Source organism: Mesoplodon bidens (genome assembly GCF_964165515.1).
Source record: "Mesoplodon bidens genome assembly, chromosome: 8".
Lineage (NCBI taxonomy): Eukaryota > Metazoa > Chordata > Mammalia > Artiodactyla > Ziphiidae > Mesoplodon > Mesoplodon bidens.
The window spans coordinates 107,696,764-107,717,796 of NC_138165.1; the positions used below are offsets into that span (position 1 = coordinate 107,696,764).

Sequence of the window (21,033 nt, forward strand, 5' to 3'; positions counted from 1 at the left end):
TTAATGAATTTTATTGTGATGATGTTAACTTTGCAGGGCCATTTAGGGGAAGCTGACGTCTTTAAAAAATGCCAGAAAAAATGGCGTGATTCTCCATTTATTCAAATACATATAGTTTCCCAGTAAACTTTTATGGCTGTATTCACATGGATATGGCCGATATTTTGTTACATTTTTTTTTCTAGCCATTTGTGGTTGTGAGTGAGATATTTTTTCTATTATGTTTTTTTCAATAACTACTTTTTGATATGCAGGAAGGCTATGAAGTATTGCTTACTTATTTTGGAACAAGTCTCCTTACTGAATTCTTTTTTTCCCCCTCTCTTTTCCTTTTATCATATCATGGAAGTTTCCTCCTATTTCTTATTTATTAAGCTCCTTCCTTCTTCTTCTTCTTTATTTCTTCTAATCAGAAATGGATGTTGCATGTTGCCAGAAGACTTTCTAGAAACAGTTTAAATGGTATTTGTCTTTTTGATCTGTGATGTATTATGAAAATGATGAATTATATAAATGACCTTAATATTTAGTCATCCTTTTGTTCTTTGGTCAGGCACATTACTCTTTGAACGCACTGCCGAATTTCATCCACGTACAAAGCTATGTGAATCCTAAACATTTATCTCTTGGTAACATTTGCACTGTCAGTGGGTGTCTGATACTTTGTCTCTCCTGCTTCCTCTTCCTCTCGTGCTTATCTGAGGTGCTCAGATGTTCTTAGGGGACAGAGCTCCCACCAGCTGGGTAGCTGAGGGCACAAGATATCACGGGAGATGTCAAGTCAAAGGGGACCTTGCAGAATTCCTCTCAGGGAAGACGCTAGGTGGCCAGTGGTTGGCAGGGACAGTGAGAGCCATCAGAGCTGGGTGGGCGAGAGTCTGAACACGAGAGTTGGCCTGTGTTCTGCTCTGGACATTTGGGTTTGCTGAGGGGGGTGGGGATGTAGTAGCCCCAGAACTCAGCCTGTCTGCTATAGAAATGGAAAACCATGTCTAAAAAGCATTAAAATTATTTGAGCTAAGCAGTTGGAAGCCTTCCCTGGGGAACCCTCATGTCTTGTTGGCTGAGTCTGGACCTGACTCTAGAGAAAAAGAACAATTTGGAAGGTTTGGGGTTGGATTTCGCCTCCAGGTCACATTTTGCCCATTCCTGCTGCTCTCTGGGGCAGGTGGACGTAAGTAAATAAACCTCAGCGTGGCCAGCCCCGGAAATGTGTTATTTATGCAAAGTGGCTTTTGGTTATTAATGTCCAGTAATCAATCAGTTCACCCACACCCCCTGTGGGATGAGGATAAGGGCTTTTACCGTTTGCCCAGGAAAGGAGCGCTGCTCACTGGATGCACATGGACCCTGAGGTGCAGAGGAAGCAGAGGTTCCAGCAGGAGGCTCCTTGGAGCCTGCTGGGTTGTCCAGAGGAGCACATGGGGCAGTGATGGGAGGCGGAGTTCTTCAAAAGAAAGAATGATACAGGGCTTCCCTGGTGGCGCAGTGGTTGAGAGTCCGCCTGCCGATGCAGGGGACGCTGGTTCGTGCCCCGGTCCGGGAAGATCCCACATACCGTGGAGCGGCTGGACCCGTGAGCCATGGCCACTGAGCCTGTGAGTCCAGAGCCTGTGCTCCGCAATGGGAGAGGCCACAGCAGTGAGAGGCCCGCGTACCGCAAAAAAAAAAAAAAAAAAAAAAAGAATGATACAAACACCAACCCCTGTTGTCGGCACTGGCCTAAGTGCATTCCAGACCAGGGCTTGGCGGTTTTTTCTGTAAGGGCTGGCCAGGGTCTTGGCTTTGGCCAGATGTGCAGAAAGAAGCAGTGCTCGGCGACCCCACACCCATCCTTGCCTCTTTGCTCGTGGGCCCTACAGAACAGGTTGGGTGTTAGATTTGGCCCCTGGGTCACAGTTCACCGATTCCTTTTCTAGATGACCTGGAAGACTTAAGATGTTTTTCACTACCTCTGAGTAACCAGTTAAGCTAAAATGCGAATCTCTTCCCACTAGGACCCTTCTTGGCCACAATTCCACTTGAAGATCCCAGGGAAGGGAGGGAGAAGACACCTTCCCCAGCTCTAAGCATCTGAGTGTTCCTCCCTTCAACAGGAGCTATTAATTCCTTCTGGATAAAACCTCAGCAAACAACATTCAATGCATTAAAATGGATGCAATTTGGGTGTCTGTTGAGTTTTAGGGGGCAGTCAGTAGGATCCATTTTTGGCTAAATACATAAGATTTTAAGATGCTCCTAGGGGCTCATTTGAATGGTGATACTTGCTCTGGAGCAAAGTATGTAGTAAAACGTGATTCCTGGCACGTTCTTCGCCTGGACTTCATTAACCTGGGCGTGCCTGCCGTCCTCTCTTATTGCAGTGACAGAAGCCTGCAGTGCCCTTTGCAGACACAGAATCAGCAGGGGCTGGCGAGGACAGATAATGATGCTTGGTATTCATCTTGGAGCAAAACCTGACCTACATTTGGAAGAAACAGCAGGCTCACTGCCAGACTCAGTTTGCTGCATCAAACTGAGTCTCATGCATCACAGTCCTGTCTGCTTTTCACCCAGAAAATCTACCACATAGAGTTGACACTTGAATCAGTCAAGAAACCATTTTACATGCCTAGTAAAGGAGTTTACGTATAGTAGATACTCAACAAACATGAATTCCCTTTGCTTTAAAGACCACACCCAGTTGAAGAGGCACTTTCCGGGACAGCCTGCCCTGCCCAGACCCCAGGACCTGGTGTAGAGCTCAGAGGGGTCTGATTCATAAGTAAATGCCAAGATAAGCAGAACCAAGCTTATAAGCAAAGCCACAACCATGATCTGTATAGGCTAGTGTTTTGCTCATGTATATGATCCTCACTTGGCTAAAGATATTTAAGTCTTAGGTTGTAGTGCGCTAATAATAATAGTGAGTAATAGTAATAGTAACTATTATTACTAATAGTAATAGCGAGGTCTCACAACAAATGTATCCCATTTCTCTGCCTGCAAGGTTTGGCCTCTGATGTTTTTACCCAGAATTTGGAGAATTTAATCTATCTGCAGTCAGGATTTGCTGTTAGGCAATTTTAAGGGGTTTGTTGCTGCTTCTTTGGCTCTTGAAGGAGTGAGTTGGTGTTAATGATAAAAGTATCTCAGATGATTGAACTTCAGCAAATGGTAAAATGCTTCACAGTTATCTTTTACTAAGTAGTCCAACCCGATCCTTTTTAAAAAAATTTTTTTTAATAACAAATTTCATCAGTTATACATATACATATGTTCCCATATCCCCTCCCTTTTGCGTCTCCCTCCCACCCTCCCTATCCCACCCCTCCAGGCGGTCACAAAGCACCGAGCTGATCTCCCTGTGCTATGCGGCTGCTTCCCACTAGCTATCTACCTTACGTTTGGTAGTGTATATATGTCCATGCCGCTCTTTCACTTTGTCCCAGCTTACCCTTCCCCCTCCCCATATCCTCAAGTCCATTCTCTAGTAGGTGTGTGTCTTTATTCCTGTCTTACCCCTATGTTCTTCATGACAATTTTTTTTTCTTAAATTCCATATATATGTGTCAGGAGTCATGTACCAAAATGTTCATAGCAGCCCTATTTACAATAGCCTGGAGGTGGAAACAACCTAAGTGTCCATCATCGGATGAATGGATAAAGATGATGTGGCACATATATACAATGGAATATTACTCAGCCATAAAAAGAAACGAAATTGAGCTATTTGTAATGAGGTGGATGGACCTAGAGTCTGTCATACAGAGTGAAGTAAGTCAGAAAGAGAAAGACAAATACTGTATGCTGACAACCTGATCCTTTTGAAATGGAGCACGGCTCAGAACATTCACGCTCCACGTCGTGAGGTGGCATCATGTAGTGACAGAGCAAATAGGCACTGGGCTGGATTTCGGGTCCAGATTTTGGCTTCATCACCTGCCAGTCGGGGGACTCAGACAATTACCTACCCCTGTTGTGCCTCAGTTTCTTGATCTGTTCATCACAGATGATAATAGCACTTAACGTTCTACAGAGAGCTGTTTGCAGACTAAATCAACTAATACAAGTCGACTGCTTAGAACAGTGTCTGGTATGTAACGAGTGTTAGCTACTTAACAATCTTGGTTTAATTTGTAACAGATAAGTCAGTGGTATAGTCAGACATTTTCTGGATAAATAGACGTTTTCCTAATTCTTTGTTATGGGATTTATTTCTCCTTGTGAATTGTGATTTACATAGTGAGATTGTGTTGTGAGTACAGGTTTGAGCCTCATTATTTTCACTCACATGTAAGCATTTGCCCAAAATATAAAAGTTAGTCATAAACATATTTTTTAACAGCAGCTGCATAGTGTAATCACATTGATTGGCCGTAACTTGTGATATATTTTCTTAGGGTTGAACATTTTGGTTGTTCCATGCTGCTGGGTGGAAAGTGGGAGCGGCTGTTACTCAGCGTGCTGTGGCAGACACCCATGTGTGATATCCATTTCTATATTTTCTTTTCTCAGTATCTCCTTATTCTTAGGTTAGATTTCCAGAAGTAAAATCAATGGGTCAAATGGATAAATATTTTTAAGGTCCCTGATAAATATTAACAAACTGCTCTCCCAGATTGTTTATAATTAAGCTCCCACAGTGACGTTGGCAACTTACTCCTCCGAGAGTCGCCACCTTGGGCCTCTGGGTATCGAACACAATACCAGACTAACGGAAAAAGGGAATCCTTGAAAGGTCTTGAAACACGCCTCTACCGTGTGGGCACTTGGCGGGTCCTTCAGCCATGCCCTGCCTGCCCCCTCGCAGGCAGGAATCATTTTAAAGTTCATTGGACAATCTTTTGTGATTAAAAAAAAAAAAAACCAAAATAACAAAAGCCAGACCCAGTTTTGGCCCAGCATGAATGGAAGGGTGCCTGAGTTGTTCAGGCCCCGACACCACCATAGATTCTTCTCTCCTATGGCAGTGAGAGCTTGGTACCAATATCACCATATTCGGCAATGAAATGGCCAGGCCTATGGAAAGCTGAGGCTTGACCTTCTCTCCCCTCCCCCACCAGCTACACCGTGGGCACCGTCCAGGAGAATAACGACCAGGTCTGGAAGTTCCAGAGGTACTTCCTGGTGCAGGAATACTGCAGCCGTCTCAACGTTCCCTTCCCCTTCGTGGTCTTCGCCTACTTCTACATGGTGGTCAAGAAATGCTTCCGGTGCTGCTGCAAAGAGAGGAGTGCAGAGTCTTCCGCCTGCTGTGAGTGGCTCGTCTGTTGTGCTTGGGCTTAAAGGCAGGGATTCCTTCTGGGGAAGCGTGTCTGGTCCACATCTCAACAGGAAGGGTTAGTCCCAGTTATTTCAGCGCTCACAGGTGTCTGTCTGTAAAGTTCAGGCATCGACCCCCCAGTGACTTACTCGAGAGAAAGAGTAGATTGTTTTTTGAATTTACAGAGAACAATATTAATATTTTAGTAGACTTTACAATACTTAGAGCAGTTGTCCATGCCCACAGTTTTTTTTTTCTTGTTTTTTCTTTTCTTTTTTTAACGGTAGTGTTATCATAGCTGTTTTATTTTATTTTTTTATTGAAGTATGGTTGATTTACAATGTTGTGTTAATTACTGCTAGACAGCAAAGTGATTCAGTGATATATATATATGCATTGAAAAGGTAGATTAAGAAAGCCTTCTAGTGGGGCTTCCCTGGTGGCGCAGTGGTTGAGAGTCCGCCTGCCGATGCAGCGGACACGGGTTCGTGCCCCAGTCCGGGAAGATCCCACATGCCGCGGAGCGGCTGGGCCTGTGAACCATGGCCGCTGAGCCTGCACGTCCGGAGCCTGTGCTCCGCAACGGGAGAGGCCACAGCAGTGAGAGGCCCGTGTACCGCAAAAAAAAAAAAAAAGAAAAGAAAAAAAGAAAGCCTTCTAGATCTGCCAGGACAGCCTTATTCCAGGGGGCTTACTTGTGGATGTACATAATAATGATGTAAATAGGATGTTGAAGCAACAGGATTCATGGGGTGGTGTCAAAATGTGACTTGGTCCTTGCTCTCTGTTGCTTGTGTGACATTTATTCTCTGGGAGATCTTAGCTTTGATTCCAGCAGGGGTCATGACTTTCCTGGTTGTTCTTAGAGAACTAGAAAAGCTTATGATGACTTTACTTGGTAAAGCGGTCTCAATTTAGAAATTAGGACCTGCAGTCCAATAGATTAAGCAGCCCATTCATCGTCATTCAGAGGGGAGACTCCTCTTACCCTGAGGCCCCTCTCAGCCGGTGGAGTTATCAGGAAGGATGGGCTGCTGGCTTTTCTCTCTTTCTTATTCCCTTTCCTCCCACTCACTCACCAGCTGCTGTTCCTGACCTTCTCTGGGTTGGAGCACAGGGAGAAGGGAGGGGAAAGAGCAGAAATCCTGTTCAGCAACGGTGGTGCTGCCCTGGGCTGGCTCTGTGCTCGCTGGCCTGGTGCATGCTTAAAACTGACCCTCTGCTGTGTGGGCGCTTGGCGGGTCCTTCAGCCATGCCCTGCCTGCCTCCTCGCACCAACCACAGCTCCCGGGACTTGGCGATGCTCTCTCTGGGGGGCGCTGCCCCACAGGAGCCTCTGGTTTCCAGGGGTGCACTCTGCACAGACTCTCCCTGCTGGGGGCTGTGGAGTTTGTTCTCCCTCTCACGTGGTCACCCACCTCCTCAGCCCCGACAGACTCCGGGCAGATGGGTCCCCACCTAGCCCCTCTCCTTGCCCCTGCTGTGGGAGCCGGAATCTCTGACCCTTGACCCTCCCTCAGTCACACCTGGGTCCCCATCGTTTTGGCTGCAGGGAGCACACGTCTGGCTCTGTTCCCCACAACCCGAGATGTACTTAATGCCCCTTCCTGGAGCCACTGAGCCGCACAGATCTCCCGCACCCACAAACTTGTTTCAACCAAATTCAGCACAAGGGAGGAAGAGGCCTATTATCATTCATCTGGATGTCTGGATGCAAAGGAAAAGATGGAAAGGGCACCACTGGCTTGTACACTTTGTCTTCTAACCTCAGACTTAAGCTGGGGACTCCATCTCCCGGTGGGTGGATAGGCGCGCAGCCACAGGACTGACGTCTGCACGGCGACGGGGCCCAGGCACTTTGGGGTCCACACAGTTCTTTTCATTTCTTTTAAAAATCAGAAGAAAAAGAAAGAACTTTTAGGTGACAGAAAACCTATTGGTATATACTTGTCCTTATACCAACCCAGGCATATAATCTTTTGCATATTTTCTTGATCCAGGAAGGGGCCCACAATGGCAAAAGTGCCGAGGGCCTAGGGTGGCTGACTTGTCCTGGTTTGCCCAGAACGCCCCTGTCTTAGCGCTGAGGGTCCTGCATTCTGGATGTCTACTTAGGGTGACCGACTTGTCTCAGTTTGCCAGGGACCATCCCTATTGTAAAACTACAAGTCCTGCATCTCAGGAACCCTGTCAGTTCAGGGGCTGCTGGTCACCCTAGCAGGGCCCACAAAAGTCATCAGTGTCCCCGTGTGCTGACTAGGTAGGCAGAGTTAAAGACTCAGGTTGGACCCAGCCCTGTACCTGCGGGATTTCCATCCTCAGTCCCATTCTTGAGGAAAACAAGCAGATCTGAGTCTCTAAGCAGATCTGTTGTGTCTTATTGTGAAACAACCCTTTGAAATCTGGTTCCCTAAAACTACCACTGTTTATCTGCCCATGACTCCATGGGTCAGTCCTGGGCTGGTCTCTGCCCCTTGTGGTGTCTGGCTGTTGGCAGGTAGGCTATGGGCTGGCTGGTCCCAATGTCCATGTGTGCTCACATGTGTGGGGTTGGCTGGGCTGTCATCAGGGAGCCTCAGTCTCCTCCAGCTCAGGCTCCCACAGCTGGAGCCTAGACTCCCACAGAAAGCAGAAACTGCATAGCCTCTGAGGCCCTGGGCTCAGAACGTCAGATGACATCACTTCTGCCACATTCTATTGGTCAAAGCAAGTCACAGGCCCACCCACCTCAAGGGAGAGCAGCCTACACACGGGGTGGGCAGAATCTGTGGCCCTGTTTTGCCATTTATCACACCAGGCATCCCCTGAACAAGCTGGATGAGCTGATCTCCGGAGAGTGCCCTTCCCCCCGCCACCCCCGCCCTGCCCCGCTCCCACGCTGGCCTATCAAGAGAAAGCAAGGTTCTCATTGCCCTCTCCACCCAGGCATCACAGCTGAGCTGAGTCCTTGCCGTTGGGGGCGGTGTGCATGCGCGCTTATCTCTCATTAACTCACCTGCCATATTAAACCTAGACCTGACACACTAGAAATGAAAACATTTCTCAGTCCAGAATTATCTTTGATGCCTCGAACAGTTTAAAATAAAATTTTCTCAGCTATAATGGCTATAACTGCGTTCACCATAGGGAAATGCTCAATACTTAGGCTGACCCTATGTACATACACAGCCCTATTTGCTGTGCTTTTCTTGAGCCTCAAAAGCTTAGACAACTGAGCATGGATCTTTAAGAACAGCTTCTTGATCTTTCTCTGTCCTTTGCTGCTCTTTCTTTGCCACTTTCTAAAATGATATATTTTCATGAGCAATTGGAATATCTGCTATGTTTTCCTTCCTTGAAGTAAGCTTTCCTGAGCATTTCCTTTCTGAGCAGGGTCTGTGATAGATGTGGATGGTATAGAAAAGTACAAACTTGGTTCCAGAAAATGACCTTCAGCCATTGGGACAGAAGTGGGTGCCTCAATGTTTATGAGCTATCCAGTTAGTCTTATCACTTAGATTCTAGACAACCACCAAGAACCAATGAAAACATTCTCATGAAATGTCTAAATAGAGTGATAAAAAAGGAAAATCACTGAGTTCTTATAAATTCCAAAAGCAAGAGCCTACCAACCTCATTTCCTGCCACCGTTGTCTTTGGAAGATTTTTGTAAAACCCGTCCCACATTCTCTGCAGATCTGGGTTTAAAAACAGAGGGAGTGCAGGGATGGATGGATGGATACGGTGCATGGGAAAGACAAGCAAAGCGTGAAGAGGGGCCTTCCCTACCTGTGCACATGAAAGAGAAATACTGTAAAATTATTACAGGAGGCGTTCATTTCTTTACACACATTTACTCTCTGTTCTGTGGATACAGCTGTGAACACAGCCATGTGGGAGCTGGGCTCATGGGCCATGGCCTGGAGGGATGCCAGCCCTGGGACGAGACGATTAGTGTCACAGGGAGCCTGCCAGGCAGGGAGTGAAAGGGGCCTGGGGATCATTAATTCAACAAATATGCGTCAGGCGCCCACCATGCGGCAGCCAGGCACTGTGGAAATGGTGCTAGCGGCTAACCTTGCCCTCAAACAGGGCTCATAATCTCAGGAGAAGAAAGAAAACGAGAAAGGCTTAATAGAGAAGTGTAGGAAGCATGAATTTAGAGAATGTGCAGGGTGCCATGATAGCCACATTGTGGACACTTACACCCCAGACTAGAGTGAGTCAGGGGAGGCTTCCTGGAGGAAGGGGATATTGAAACTGAGACCTAGAGGATGAGTTGGAATCAGCCAGGCAAAGGCATAGATGCTGGGAGGGGCCCAGTGAGTGAGGAGAGGTCAGAGAGGGAAGTTACAGAGGTCAGAGGACAGGTGGGAGGGGTCCGGGGGCCCAAGGGTTGCAGGGAGACTAATGAAAGACCCTGGTCCGTGTCCCACAGCCAGATTCTAGCCCCACACAGTCTCCTGCCTCCCATCCTCTGCCTGCTGTGTCACCGTGTACATCCTGAGTCCCAGGGGAAGGAAAAAAATGCAGACAGAAGTACAAGAAATGGTAACATAAATCATGAAACACCCTTTTGCTGATTTTGAACTTATTTCCCTCAAGATGGAAGTGAACCAAGAAACTCCCAGGGCCAGTAGCAGACACCCTGAGATCACTATGTAAACGGATGCTTCTCAGATCCCGACGTTCGTTCTCCTGACTTGGGGAAGAGCGGTCAATTTAGGGTTCGGAGAGTGGGGCAGGATCTTGAGATGTGTCCCCCGAATTGATCACTATGGGTAAAAAGAAAGGTCTCTGTTAAATAGCAAAAAACTGGGTGTTGGGGGCAGTTTGGGAAAGGGATAACCTAAGGGAGAATCCAGTACAAACAATTAAAGGAATACCATTAAGCTGGTCTTGTCTCCAGCTTACTGACTTTTGCCAGGATGCGTTAGAGCTTGTCTGCTTTGTCTGTGCCTTGTTCCTACCGTTTACTGTGCTGTGTCTCCCTGGGACTGCTGGGTGTGTGTTTATGTGGTCTTTTCTTTATTGCACCTGATAAAATGGTCAATGACTACCATCATGGGATTCATGTTCTGTATTGGGCCAATCATTCCTGTCCCTTTAGTGTATCCCCAATATTTTGATGATTCAGAAAGTAAAAATACGCATTTTACTAACCTAGACATGATAATTGGTGGTAATTAAGAAAAATTTAACTTGCCAAGAACCATCATTTTTTGTGGGATTCCTTAACTACACAGAAAAATGGAGGAAAGATACTCAGGAATATGACCTTAAATGTTAGTCATAACTTACTTCTGTGTTATCCCTGGAGCCATGATCTCCTAAAGTCTGGCTTTCAGAATGTAAAGGTACCAACAACCCCCATCTCGTGTCACAGTTTAAAGAATCCTCATCATCAACTCTTTGAACAGCATTATTTCAAGACATTAAATGTCACTTTGGGGAATGTCATTAGCTATCACACATATGTAAATGCCTTTCCTAATGAAGAAAGGTGTTTTGACAATTTGGATAAGTTGCTGTCTTTCCCCTCATCATTTTGCCATGGAGGACAAAATGAGTCATTTCTAACTAAAAGAATGAAAAGTCTTTATATCTGGGATGGGAATTGAAACTTGAGACCTGGAATTTGTACTCAAAGACCACACCCAAAGATCAGAGGTGCGTAATGAAGTGTCTCAGAACTATCTTTGAGTCCGTTGTTTTTTTTTTTTTTTTTTTTTGGAACGCGGGCCTCTCACCGTTGTGGCCTCTCCCATTGCGGAGCACAGGCTCTGGACGCGCAGGCTCAGTGGCCATGGCTCACGGGCCCAGCTACTCCGTGGCCTGTGGGATCTTCCCAGACCGGGGCACGAACCCGTGTCCCCTGCATCGGCAGGCAGACTCTCAACCACTGCACCACCAGGGAAGCCCTGAGTCCATTTTGAAGCCATGTCATGGATAAGTGTCTATAGAACCTGAGGGAGAGCTCAGGGGACTAATCCATGCCACAGATTTGGAGGCAAATGCAAAGTAAATTTTGGAAATGTATTGCTGACTAGAGGCTCTGGCAAAACGTTTCATACTTCTTCCTGAATCGTTCCAGAGAACAAAAACAAACGATGGATAAAAGTGGTGGGGAGGAAGATTTGACGCAATATAAAGGCAAAGCAATGTCTAACAACTAGTGCTATCTGGAAACGATGTGATACCCTGTGAGGTAGTGAATTCCCTGTCACTAGTGGGATTCCAGTTGGGGGTGGGTAGGTAGCGGGGCCATATGGGATGAAGGTCCACTCTCCAAAGGTACATTGTGTTCAGCCCAGGATCAATGGAACCAGGAAACTCAGTGTTATAGGTAAGGACAAATCAGTCCTCCAGATTCAGGATGGGTTGAGAAGGCAGAACGAAATGCATTCCATTCCCCCGAAGCTTATTTAATGATTAAGTACAAGAAAGAACATAAAAATGAAAACAAATCCCCCAATCTGGCCAGCAAGTGGACAAGAGCTTCAACTAGAGAAAGCAAACAGGTCAGAAATGAGCTGTGTTAATCTGCACCTGTGTCCCTGATAGGCCCCTGGGAAAGTGATGCTCTCACAACAATCGGAGAAACAGACAGTGAGCCATGGATGTTCTCTTCTAATAGTTCTTAGTCTCAGGAAGGAATAAAGAAACAGGGAGAATGGGAGACCACAGGGCAGGATCCTTTAGCCACTGGGCAGTGATGACAGAAGACAGGGAGCCAAGAGCCCCAGTTTACTCCCTGGAGACTTCTGGGGGGACCTGGTCACCACCTGCTCATTTGTTTCTCCTTAGGGATGCCTAATTCCGGAACCACAGCATCCTGTGGTTGTCGAATCTCCTCATGGTAATTCATTTCCTACCTTTACTTTGCATTTGCCACCAGTGATAGGACAATCATGGGGTTTAAGCTTAAAATTGCTCTTCTTTAGAGGAAAATGCAAGATTTTTCAAATAACTTTCAGAAAAGATAGAATCCAAACTTCCATTTTTGGTACTTTTTTGGTGACATCTTCAAGTAATAGTAAAACATATGCTACCCAGTCATTGCATTGTTATAAAATTTGCTGTTTTTCATGATTGAAAAAGTAATCCAAGCTCATTTATAAAATGTTCAAAAAACACAGAAAAGCACAATTAAGAAAGAGCAAGAGCAGATGTAACCCCCCATCCAGAGATAAATATTGATAACATATCGGTATTGATTCTATTGTTCTTGCGTGGGTGTATGATAATTTGATTGCTCTGTGCATACACATTCAAAATCTAATTTGTTGGGCTTCCCTGGTGGCGCAGTGGTTGGGAGTCCGCCTGCTGATGCGGGGGACACGGGTTCGTGCCCCGGTCCGGGAAGATCCCACATGCCGTGGAGTGGCTGGGCCCGTGAGCCGCTGGGCCTGCGCGTCCGGAGCCTGTGCTCCACAACGGGAGAGGCCACAACAGTGAGAGGCCTGCGTACCGCAAAAAAAAAGAAAAAAAAAATCTAATTTGTTCATTTAACTAATAATCTCCCAGAGAACATCTCCCATGGCCATAAATATACATCTTTATGACAGTTTTTAACTGTGGAATATTCCAGCCTATAGGTATACCATACTCAATTTTTTTTTTTTTTTTTTTTTTTTGCCATACGCGGGCCTCTCACCGTTGTGACCTCTCCCGTTGCGGAGCACAGGCTCCGGAAGCGCAGGCTCAGCGGCCATGGCTCACGGGCCCAGCCACTCCGCGGCACGTGGGATCTTCCCGGACCAGGGCACGAACCCGCGTCCCCTGCATCGGCAGGCCGATTCTCAACCACTGCGCCACCAGGGAAACCCTACCATACTCAATTTAACCAATCCCTTGTTAAACACGTAGATTGTTTCTCCTCTTTTGTTATTATATAACACTATGAGAAACAGTTTTATGTATTCATTTTTGAGCATATCAGTGATATTTTCCTTTGAGATCTTTCTAGAAGAGAAATTTCTAGATACATTGTATGTACTTTTGATATGTCTGCCCCCCTTCCTATCCCTCATTCCCCGAGGCTGTAACAATTTACAGATTTTCCCATTATTTGGGAAACCTGTTTGTTTACATCTTCTCCAACAGAAGGTACAGTCATTATTTTAGACTCTGCTAATTTTCCAGTTTGGTTGTGACAATGCTATGTTATCGTTTCAATCAGCATTTCCTTGACAGTGAGAGAGGTTGGACATTTGGTCATTGGTCATTCTTGCTCTTTAGCCACCTGAATTCAGGAGCATCTATCCTTTCCATTGATTATTAAGTACTCTTATCGGGCTTCTACATACATTTAGTTTGAGGAAAAGACGTTGGAGATGACTTTGCTAGGAAAAATCCACTTGAAAGAAATTCCGTTAGGAATTATTTTCTAAAGTGAATAACCACCATTTAAAAATAAATCTTTATTTGCTATATAGGAGTTGCTTCAATCCTGCCACTTTCGTATGTCTTTGACTCCCAATTAACTCTTTTTATATCTAGGAAGATCTTAAAACAGTTCCTAAACTCTAACATGTAGATGAACACATTTAAAAGTAAACATGAGATACATTTATTCCAAGTGGACACTTGCATGAACATATGTGCTTTTCTTTCCCCGTGAATTCATATGGAGGATTGCTGTCCATTGCACTAGTACCTGAAATACAGGTGACAGGTTGATTTGTTCCTTTGTTTGCTTGCCATCTGAAAGGTTAAGACTCTGTAAAAAAAAAAAAAATTGAATGAAAAACCTTGCTGGAACATTCCCCAGGCTAATTTTGCAGCACACCTGGCTTAGGTGAGAGGAAAAAACTAAACATCAGAATTATCCTTGAGGCCTACACCCAGACTGCCTATTTCAGGAGGGTAGGAATGATGTCCAGGGATGATTTTCCTCTCCTCCAAACTTTCTACCCCCGTGTTAGGTTGAGAATAGACAATCCATCAGTAAGTATCTAACTGAATGATCAGAGTAGTATTTTGATGTCATCAAAATGGAACAGGAGCACATAAGAAACGTTAGAACCAAATTCACTAGGGAAATGGTTTTGTTAAGTCACAAGACACACAGACAGGCTGTGGATGGATCTCTAGTTGGAATGAAGATTGCGTTCCTATTTCATGCAAGCTCCCATTCCTCACTGTTACCAAGACATTCATTGATTTTCCATTGGTCTGCTGCTCTCACTAGTAAGTAGCATTAATCAGATCAGCCTGTGCAGGACAAATCTAATTCTCTTGGTTCCAGAGTATATGGCAAAATGCCTAGCAGGTATTGATTTAGGAGGGAAAGGGGGCAAATGAAACAATTTGAATGTTTTTCTTTGTCTCATTATTCAAGGTTTCAAGAATGAAGACAACATGACTCTGGCATGGGAGGGTGTCATGAAAGAAAATTACCTTGTCAAGATCAACACAAAAGCCAACGACACATCAGAGGAGTATGTCAGTCATTTATTCCTGCTTTGCGAGCCTCCCCTTGTGTACAGAAGCCAGCAGAACACAGGCAGCTTATCTGAGCAAACTCTGTAAAGAGAATTTGCAGCAGAGAGGAATGGCACCAAAAGGATATGGCTCAGGCAACTGAAGGTGACAAACACAAAAGGGTGTGTCAGCCTTTCAGGAAGGCCAAAAACCACCCACCTGCCATCTGACTGTCCTTCTGATTGAAGGGCAGAAAGAGGGATTTGGAGCCTGCAGGGCAGGGCTGTGGGCCCAGGTGACAAGAGCGTGGGTCCCTGTGCCACTGCTGCCGAGGTGGATTCTAGGAAGACCCAAGGATTGTGGGGAACAGAAGTTACCTTGTAGGGTCTGCACATATATCTCTGTGAGGAAGAAGCAAGAGATTAGAAGATGGCAAAACCCTTTGGTTGATCTACAGACAGTGGTCCTTGAGAAGTTCTGAACGCCCTTTATGAGTCGCATGGAGTTGTTGTAAACATCCCATAGAACTAGCTAAGTCACTGACTCCCTAGGTGGTCCATGAGGAATGTGGGATGCAGGGCATCCGGGGGCGTGCCCTTCGTATTTAAAGTGGAGTCACTCTTACAGAGAGCTCCAAACACACCTCAGAATTCAGTCTAACAAAGAAAGTGTAAACATAAGAACAACTAATCCCTTTGTTAGGTTCAACACAGCTATTGCGAGCAGGGGATGGGAGGCATGCTTTTGCTCTTTGAGTAACAAAGCAGATGCCCTCCATTCTCCTCCATCCCTAGATGCGGAGATCTTAGTTTTGGAAGGACGGACCTTACAGGTCATCTTCCACCCCCCCCATCAACAAAGGTAGCATCTATTTGCTGTCCTTCCATCTGGGGTGAGAGTGGAATTCTGCTTCGCTTGGGTATTAGGAAGAAAGTAAAAATGGTAAAAGCAGGTGACGTTGATTTAGTTGAAGGTGAAAATGATCTGTATTTTGTTCTTTAAAAGACTGCAAAATGGAGCCTAATAGCCTTTTTTGTTTCTCTCTCTCTCTCTGTCCTCGCTCTCTCTCTTTTTTTTAACTTCCTTGAAGAATGAGGCATCATTTTAGACAGCTGGATACAAAGGTATAGTTCTGTTTATAGTTTGGGAATTATTTTTTTAAATCTCCATTATCTTTGAGCTTTCAGCTAGAGGCCAGTGTCCAAAAATAGATGAAGTTAATTGTTTAAAAAAAATGGATGTGACCCTGTTCTATACTCAGCTTTCTTTATTCACTGCATACAGTCGGGGTGCTGGAATGGCATTGCTTCTCCGATGCTCCCAGCCCCCACGGGAATAGTCCTGAAGTCCCATTTCCACGACTGTCTCTGTCTACCCCAGGACCCCTCCTTTCTTTTTCTCTCAGGTGTAAGATGCTTGCAGTGACAGGGAGCACCAGAAAGGCTCAGAAAAGCAGGGTGGGAGCCTAGAGACTCTATGCCAGTCTTTGCTGCCGCTCTAATTTGTCATCCACTTCATTTGAATTGCGACTGCAAGAGTACGCACGTGAATTAGACGTAGAGAGAGAGAGTATGCCTACCTCCACCCTGAGCTGGGTAGCTGGAAATTATGATTTGGTTCAGCAGAAATGACAATCGATTCATAAATGTCGGCTCCCTGTTAGGCTCTGAAGAGGAGGTGATATCCATGGCATTTTGGGGATGGTGTCCTGGGTGACAGAGTCACATACCCTCCCCAGGGCTGTGCGGTTCCACGGCTTGACAATACCCCATCAGGGGTGGCAGGGTCTCCAGCACCCGATTCCTTGCCTATAGTAAGGTCTCAAGGAACATTGAATAAATGAACAAAAGGTGCTCTTCTCAGAGCTCTTAGATGATCATTTATTCGGTTCACAATTTCTTGTATATGTATTTATGTGTTAGTTACCAGCAGCATTTAAAAGATCTGAGGCCGAGTTTCCATGGGCCTCCCTCTCTGAACTCTGGCCTTGTGCAGGACGGTGGGCTGATGCCTGGTACCTTCCTACTTACCCCCGCCCCCACCCCCGCCTTCCCTCTTCTCTTCCTTCCTCTCCTTCCCTCCCCTGGAGCTGCTTGCTCCATATATTGTACTCATCCACTCAGGGTGACGGTACATTCTGTGCTGACAGTTGAATGTTTCCATCACAGTTTGCTTTAGTTCCCTATTGCTGTGCAACAAACAACCCCACATTTTTTTTTTTTTTCGTTACGTGGGCCTCTCACTGCTGTGGCCTCTCCCGTTGCGGAGCACAGGCTCCGGATGCGCAGGCTCAGTGGCCATGGCTCACTGGCCCAGCCGCTCCGCGGCATGTGGGATCCTCCCGGACCGGGGCACGAACCTGCGTCCCCTGCATCGGCAGGCGGACTCTCAACCACTGCACCACCAGGGAAGCCCCTACAACCCCACATTTTAGTGGCTTCAAACAACCACTTTATTTCACTCTTGCTTTTCTGGGTTAGGGGTTTGGGAAGGGCTCAGCCTGGCAGTTCTTCTGCTTCATGTGGTCTCAGCTGTGTTTACGGGGCTGGATTTAGCTGGCAGTGAGGCCAGGATCTGGCACCTCAGTGTTCCTCCTCATGGCATCTCTCTTCCACGTGATCTCTGATCCATGAGGCTTGGGGGTCTCGGGGCAGTTCCCCTTTTCCCATAGGGACTGGCTTCCAAGTGTGAAGAAACAGAAGCCGCCAGTGCTCCTAAAGGCGAGACCTGGACCTGGCATGACATCACGTCCACCAGCATCTATTGATTAAAGCAGCCCCAGGCTGGCTGGGATCCAGGTGGGGGAGCAGTAGACTCTACCTGTTCACGTTCCACCTCTTGATGTGGGAGTGACACGTGGACAGGGAGAAACGTGGCAGCCATCTTTGGAGACACGCCATCACGCAGGAGTATACCTTGTTACAGCTGCTCTCCTTCTGATGTTGTACTGGTACTGATTTTTAATTGAAGGGCTGGGAAGACTCCTACGTTCTTAGAGTTGAGTATCTGGACATAAGCAATCATGCCAGGATGTATATCATGATTATAATGAGTGAATAGGGGAAAGAAAAGTGCTGGATATTTAAAAAAAATTTTTTAAATGTTAGAATGGGGCTTCCCTGGTGGCACAGTGGTTAAGAGTCCACCTGCCGATGTAGGGGACATGGCTTCGTGCCCCGGTCTGGGAAGATCCCACGTGCCGCGGAGCGGCTGGGCCCGTGAGCCATGGTCGCTGAGCCTGTGCGTCCGGAGCCTGTGCTCTGCAACGGGAGAGGCCACAGCAGTGAGAGCCCCGTGTACTGCAAAAAAAAAAAAAAAAAAAAAAAATTAGAATGCATGAAAGGAAGCATAGGGGATAGTATTCTAACACTGAGTATGTGTATTAGATGACTATAATATGTAATATAGAATATATATAAAGCCTTATAGGATTATTCACTTTCTCTACATCATATATTTATATTTAAATATATTGTCTGCTGCATCAGTACCTAAGCTACATAGCTCGTAATACTTACTGAGCACCTGCCATATGCCAGGCGCTGGGCTAAGTGCTATCAAAGAAGACATGGGCCCCAAATTTCATGAATGGATCCCTTGTTAAGTGGTTTGGGTGTAGGAGCATTTTCCAGCTGAATTATGTAGGATTAAATAGCGATAACTCTTTTCTTAGCCTTATCAGGCATATGTTCCAGATTGCCCATGTCTGCATTACCGGGAGCAGGGTCAGCAGCTGTGAAGGCCCTGAGTCCAGAGACGCATGGAATGTTCTGGGCAGCTAGAGAGGGATGGCATGGATCAGGGGAACCCCGAGTAGGAAGAAAGGGGGAGGCTGGGTCGTCCTTGGCAGGAACGTGCTGGCCTCTTTAGGGTTGGATTTTATTCCCGTGCAGGGCAAGCCTCTGGGGACACACCTGGGAACATTCTTTTCAAAGATATCCCTCTGAGCGGTCAGAGTGGCCACATAAGAGGGGCTTACACAGTTTGGTTTGGGGAATAGAGGTGCTAGGGACTTGTCTAAGTGTGTGTGTAGAGAAAACAGTCTATTTTTGTTTGTTGTGTTGAGTTGTTTTACTTGTGGATTCACTTAAGGTGGCTTTGGAGGAAGCCGATGGAAAGTACCCTTGGGGCTGGGCTCAAGCTTCTGCAAGACTTGCCACTGCCCCTGCTCTGGGGCACGCAGAACACAGGCAGGATGGCAGCCAGGGGATGGGGCGAGCGGGACCTGGGTCGGAGGTCAGCCAGAGATCCAGGTACTGGAGCAGCTGAACTGACTCCCAGGGGCCAGGGAGGCCTCCCAGCTAGTGCAGGTCTGTGTGCGGCAGGGCGACCCTCTGGTGGGGACAGTGGACCTGAGCATGGTGGTTGTGGGCGTGGTACCGAGGGGGTCACAGATGACTGGAGTCCCAGTTGGAGGCTGTCCACACACACATGTGAGCCAGGGCTCTGTGGGGTCCTCAGAGGAGTGCCTGTGGGTCCAGCCCCCTCTGCATCTCCCTGGCTGTGGAGCTCCACCCCTTTGTTGGTTCCTGCAAGAAGTCCACCTACACCATGGCTTTTGCAGGTTTTAGTTGAATTTGGGCAGATCCCAGGGAAACCTCAAACCACACAACACTGAGAGATAGGCCATCAACCACAGGATTTCAGTGCCTCTCTCCCTGCTCCTCTCCTGCTCCCCTGCCCTCTCTCCCTGCTTCTCTCCTGCTCCCCTGCCCTCTCTCCCCTTTTTATTCCCTCCCCCTTCCTCCACCCCTTCTTTTCTGAGCAACAAAAAGTCTCTCCTTTCTATCCAAGGAGAATTTTAGGGTTGGCCACTTGTTTCTTGAGCAAGCCCTTGGTGTCTTAAACCCTGCTAAACATCATACTAAAGTCCTTTTACTGTCAACCAATACAGAAATCTCTCCAAAGCCCCTCCAGTGAAAAAAAATTTCTCCGTCTCATTCTTACACCAGAAAACAAAGTTATTCACATTGACCATAAGTCTGTAAGTAGGAATCTTACTATGCCTTCTTTATTTTAGGCAGCCATTAGCCCTTATGGTTTCTTTTTGTCCTTTTTAAAAAAAGAGTTAAAGAGGGCTTCCCTGGTGGCGCAGTGGTTGAGAGTCCGCCTGCCGATGCAGGGGACACGGGTTCGTGCCCCAGTCCGGGAAGATCCCATATGCCCGTGAGCCATGGCCACTGAGCCTGTGCGTCCAGAGCCTGTGCTCTGCAACGGGAGAGGCCACAACAGTGAGAGGCCCACATACAGCAAAAAAAAAAAAAAAAAAAAGAGTTAAAGGAAGAGGTTGATACTGGAAATAAACCTAAGTTAAACAGAAAGTTTTCCTTGAGTGAGTGATATAGCTAGTTGGAAACCAACTGTACAGAGATTGCGTTATGTCTACAGCTTTTATCAAGTGTAAAAATATAGCTTGTAATTTAAAGTGATCTTCATGCACCTTATGTAAAAACTTGTGAAATATGCATGTATTGAAAATAATTTTATCATGCTTTTTACTTAAATTGTTTTGCTACTTATACTGTTTTGTGTGTGTGTGTGTGTGTGTGTGTGTGTGAGGGGAGACACTTTATTTGCAAAAAGTTGATTAGTATTGTATCACATTATTTTCATTATATTATACTTTTATCAAAGCAAAACTTTATTGATACCTTATAATTTTATTAGTTACATATAACATTTTTATTTCTATATATTACTTCTCTGTGTTGTAATCTATCCTTTCTATGTAGGAATCACTAGTGATTTTTATTTGAGTAAAGCTAATCCTAATTGGTGCTAATGATTATTTGCTTGTGATATGATTTCAGAAAGTTAGTAATGGACAGAGTCTGAAATATCACCTGGAGTCTGCCATACTCCAGGCATGAACCATACTTGCTATTTTATATATAGTACATCTATTTCATAGAAAAGCCATAGAGTCATAATTTAAAATTTAAAGTTGGAAAATTGATCTTAAGACCAGTTTTATTTTTTCCCCTTTCAAGCTTAATGATCTCAAGGGTCTTCTGAAAGAGATTGCTAATAAAATCAAATAAAACTGCATGGACTCTAATGGAGAAAAATCTAATTCTAGCAAGGTAAGTAATTTTAATGGCTTTTTGTTTTGCTCTGAAAATTTACATATTTTAAGACTAATTCAGAAATCATGATATTTTCTCAGTTACTTTCACATATGATCAGATTTGAAAATAAGGCATGGTGTAAAAAATTCGAACAATAGAGGTATATAGAAAAGAACAGGTAGAAGCCGCCCTCACATTACTTTCCCTGTCTGCTCCCCGGCCTGAGGTTAACTCTGCTAGCAGTAGGTTACAGTATCCTTTTGGATCTTTAAAAAAAAAACAAAAAAAAACTTCCAAACTATACAGCTATTTTTG

The 21,033-nt window shown here is 45.7% G+C and overlaps 1 protein-coding gene across 1 annotated transcript in view; it reads left to right on the forward strand.

The window, feature by feature from the left end:
* Positions 1–21,033, forward strand: part of TRPM8 (transient receptor potential cation channel subfamily M member 8) — a gene marked incomplete at its 5' end in the record, with an annotated part of 78,418 nt that overhangs the window by 54,116 nt on the left and 3,269 nt on the right. Inside the window, 4 exons of the mRNA XM_081242168.1 lie at positions 5,046–5,236; positions 14,568–14,667; positions 15,741–15,774; positions 20,641–20,733. Of these exons, the coding sequence (XP_081098294.1) occupies positions 5,046–5,236; positions 14,568–14,667; positions 15,741–15,774; positions 20,641–20,691 (376 nt within the window). The 3' untranslated portion in view covers positions 20,692–20,733. The remainder of the gene's footprint in view (positions 1–5,045; positions 5,237–14,567; positions 14,668–15,740; positions 15,775–20,640; positions 20,734–21,033) is intronic.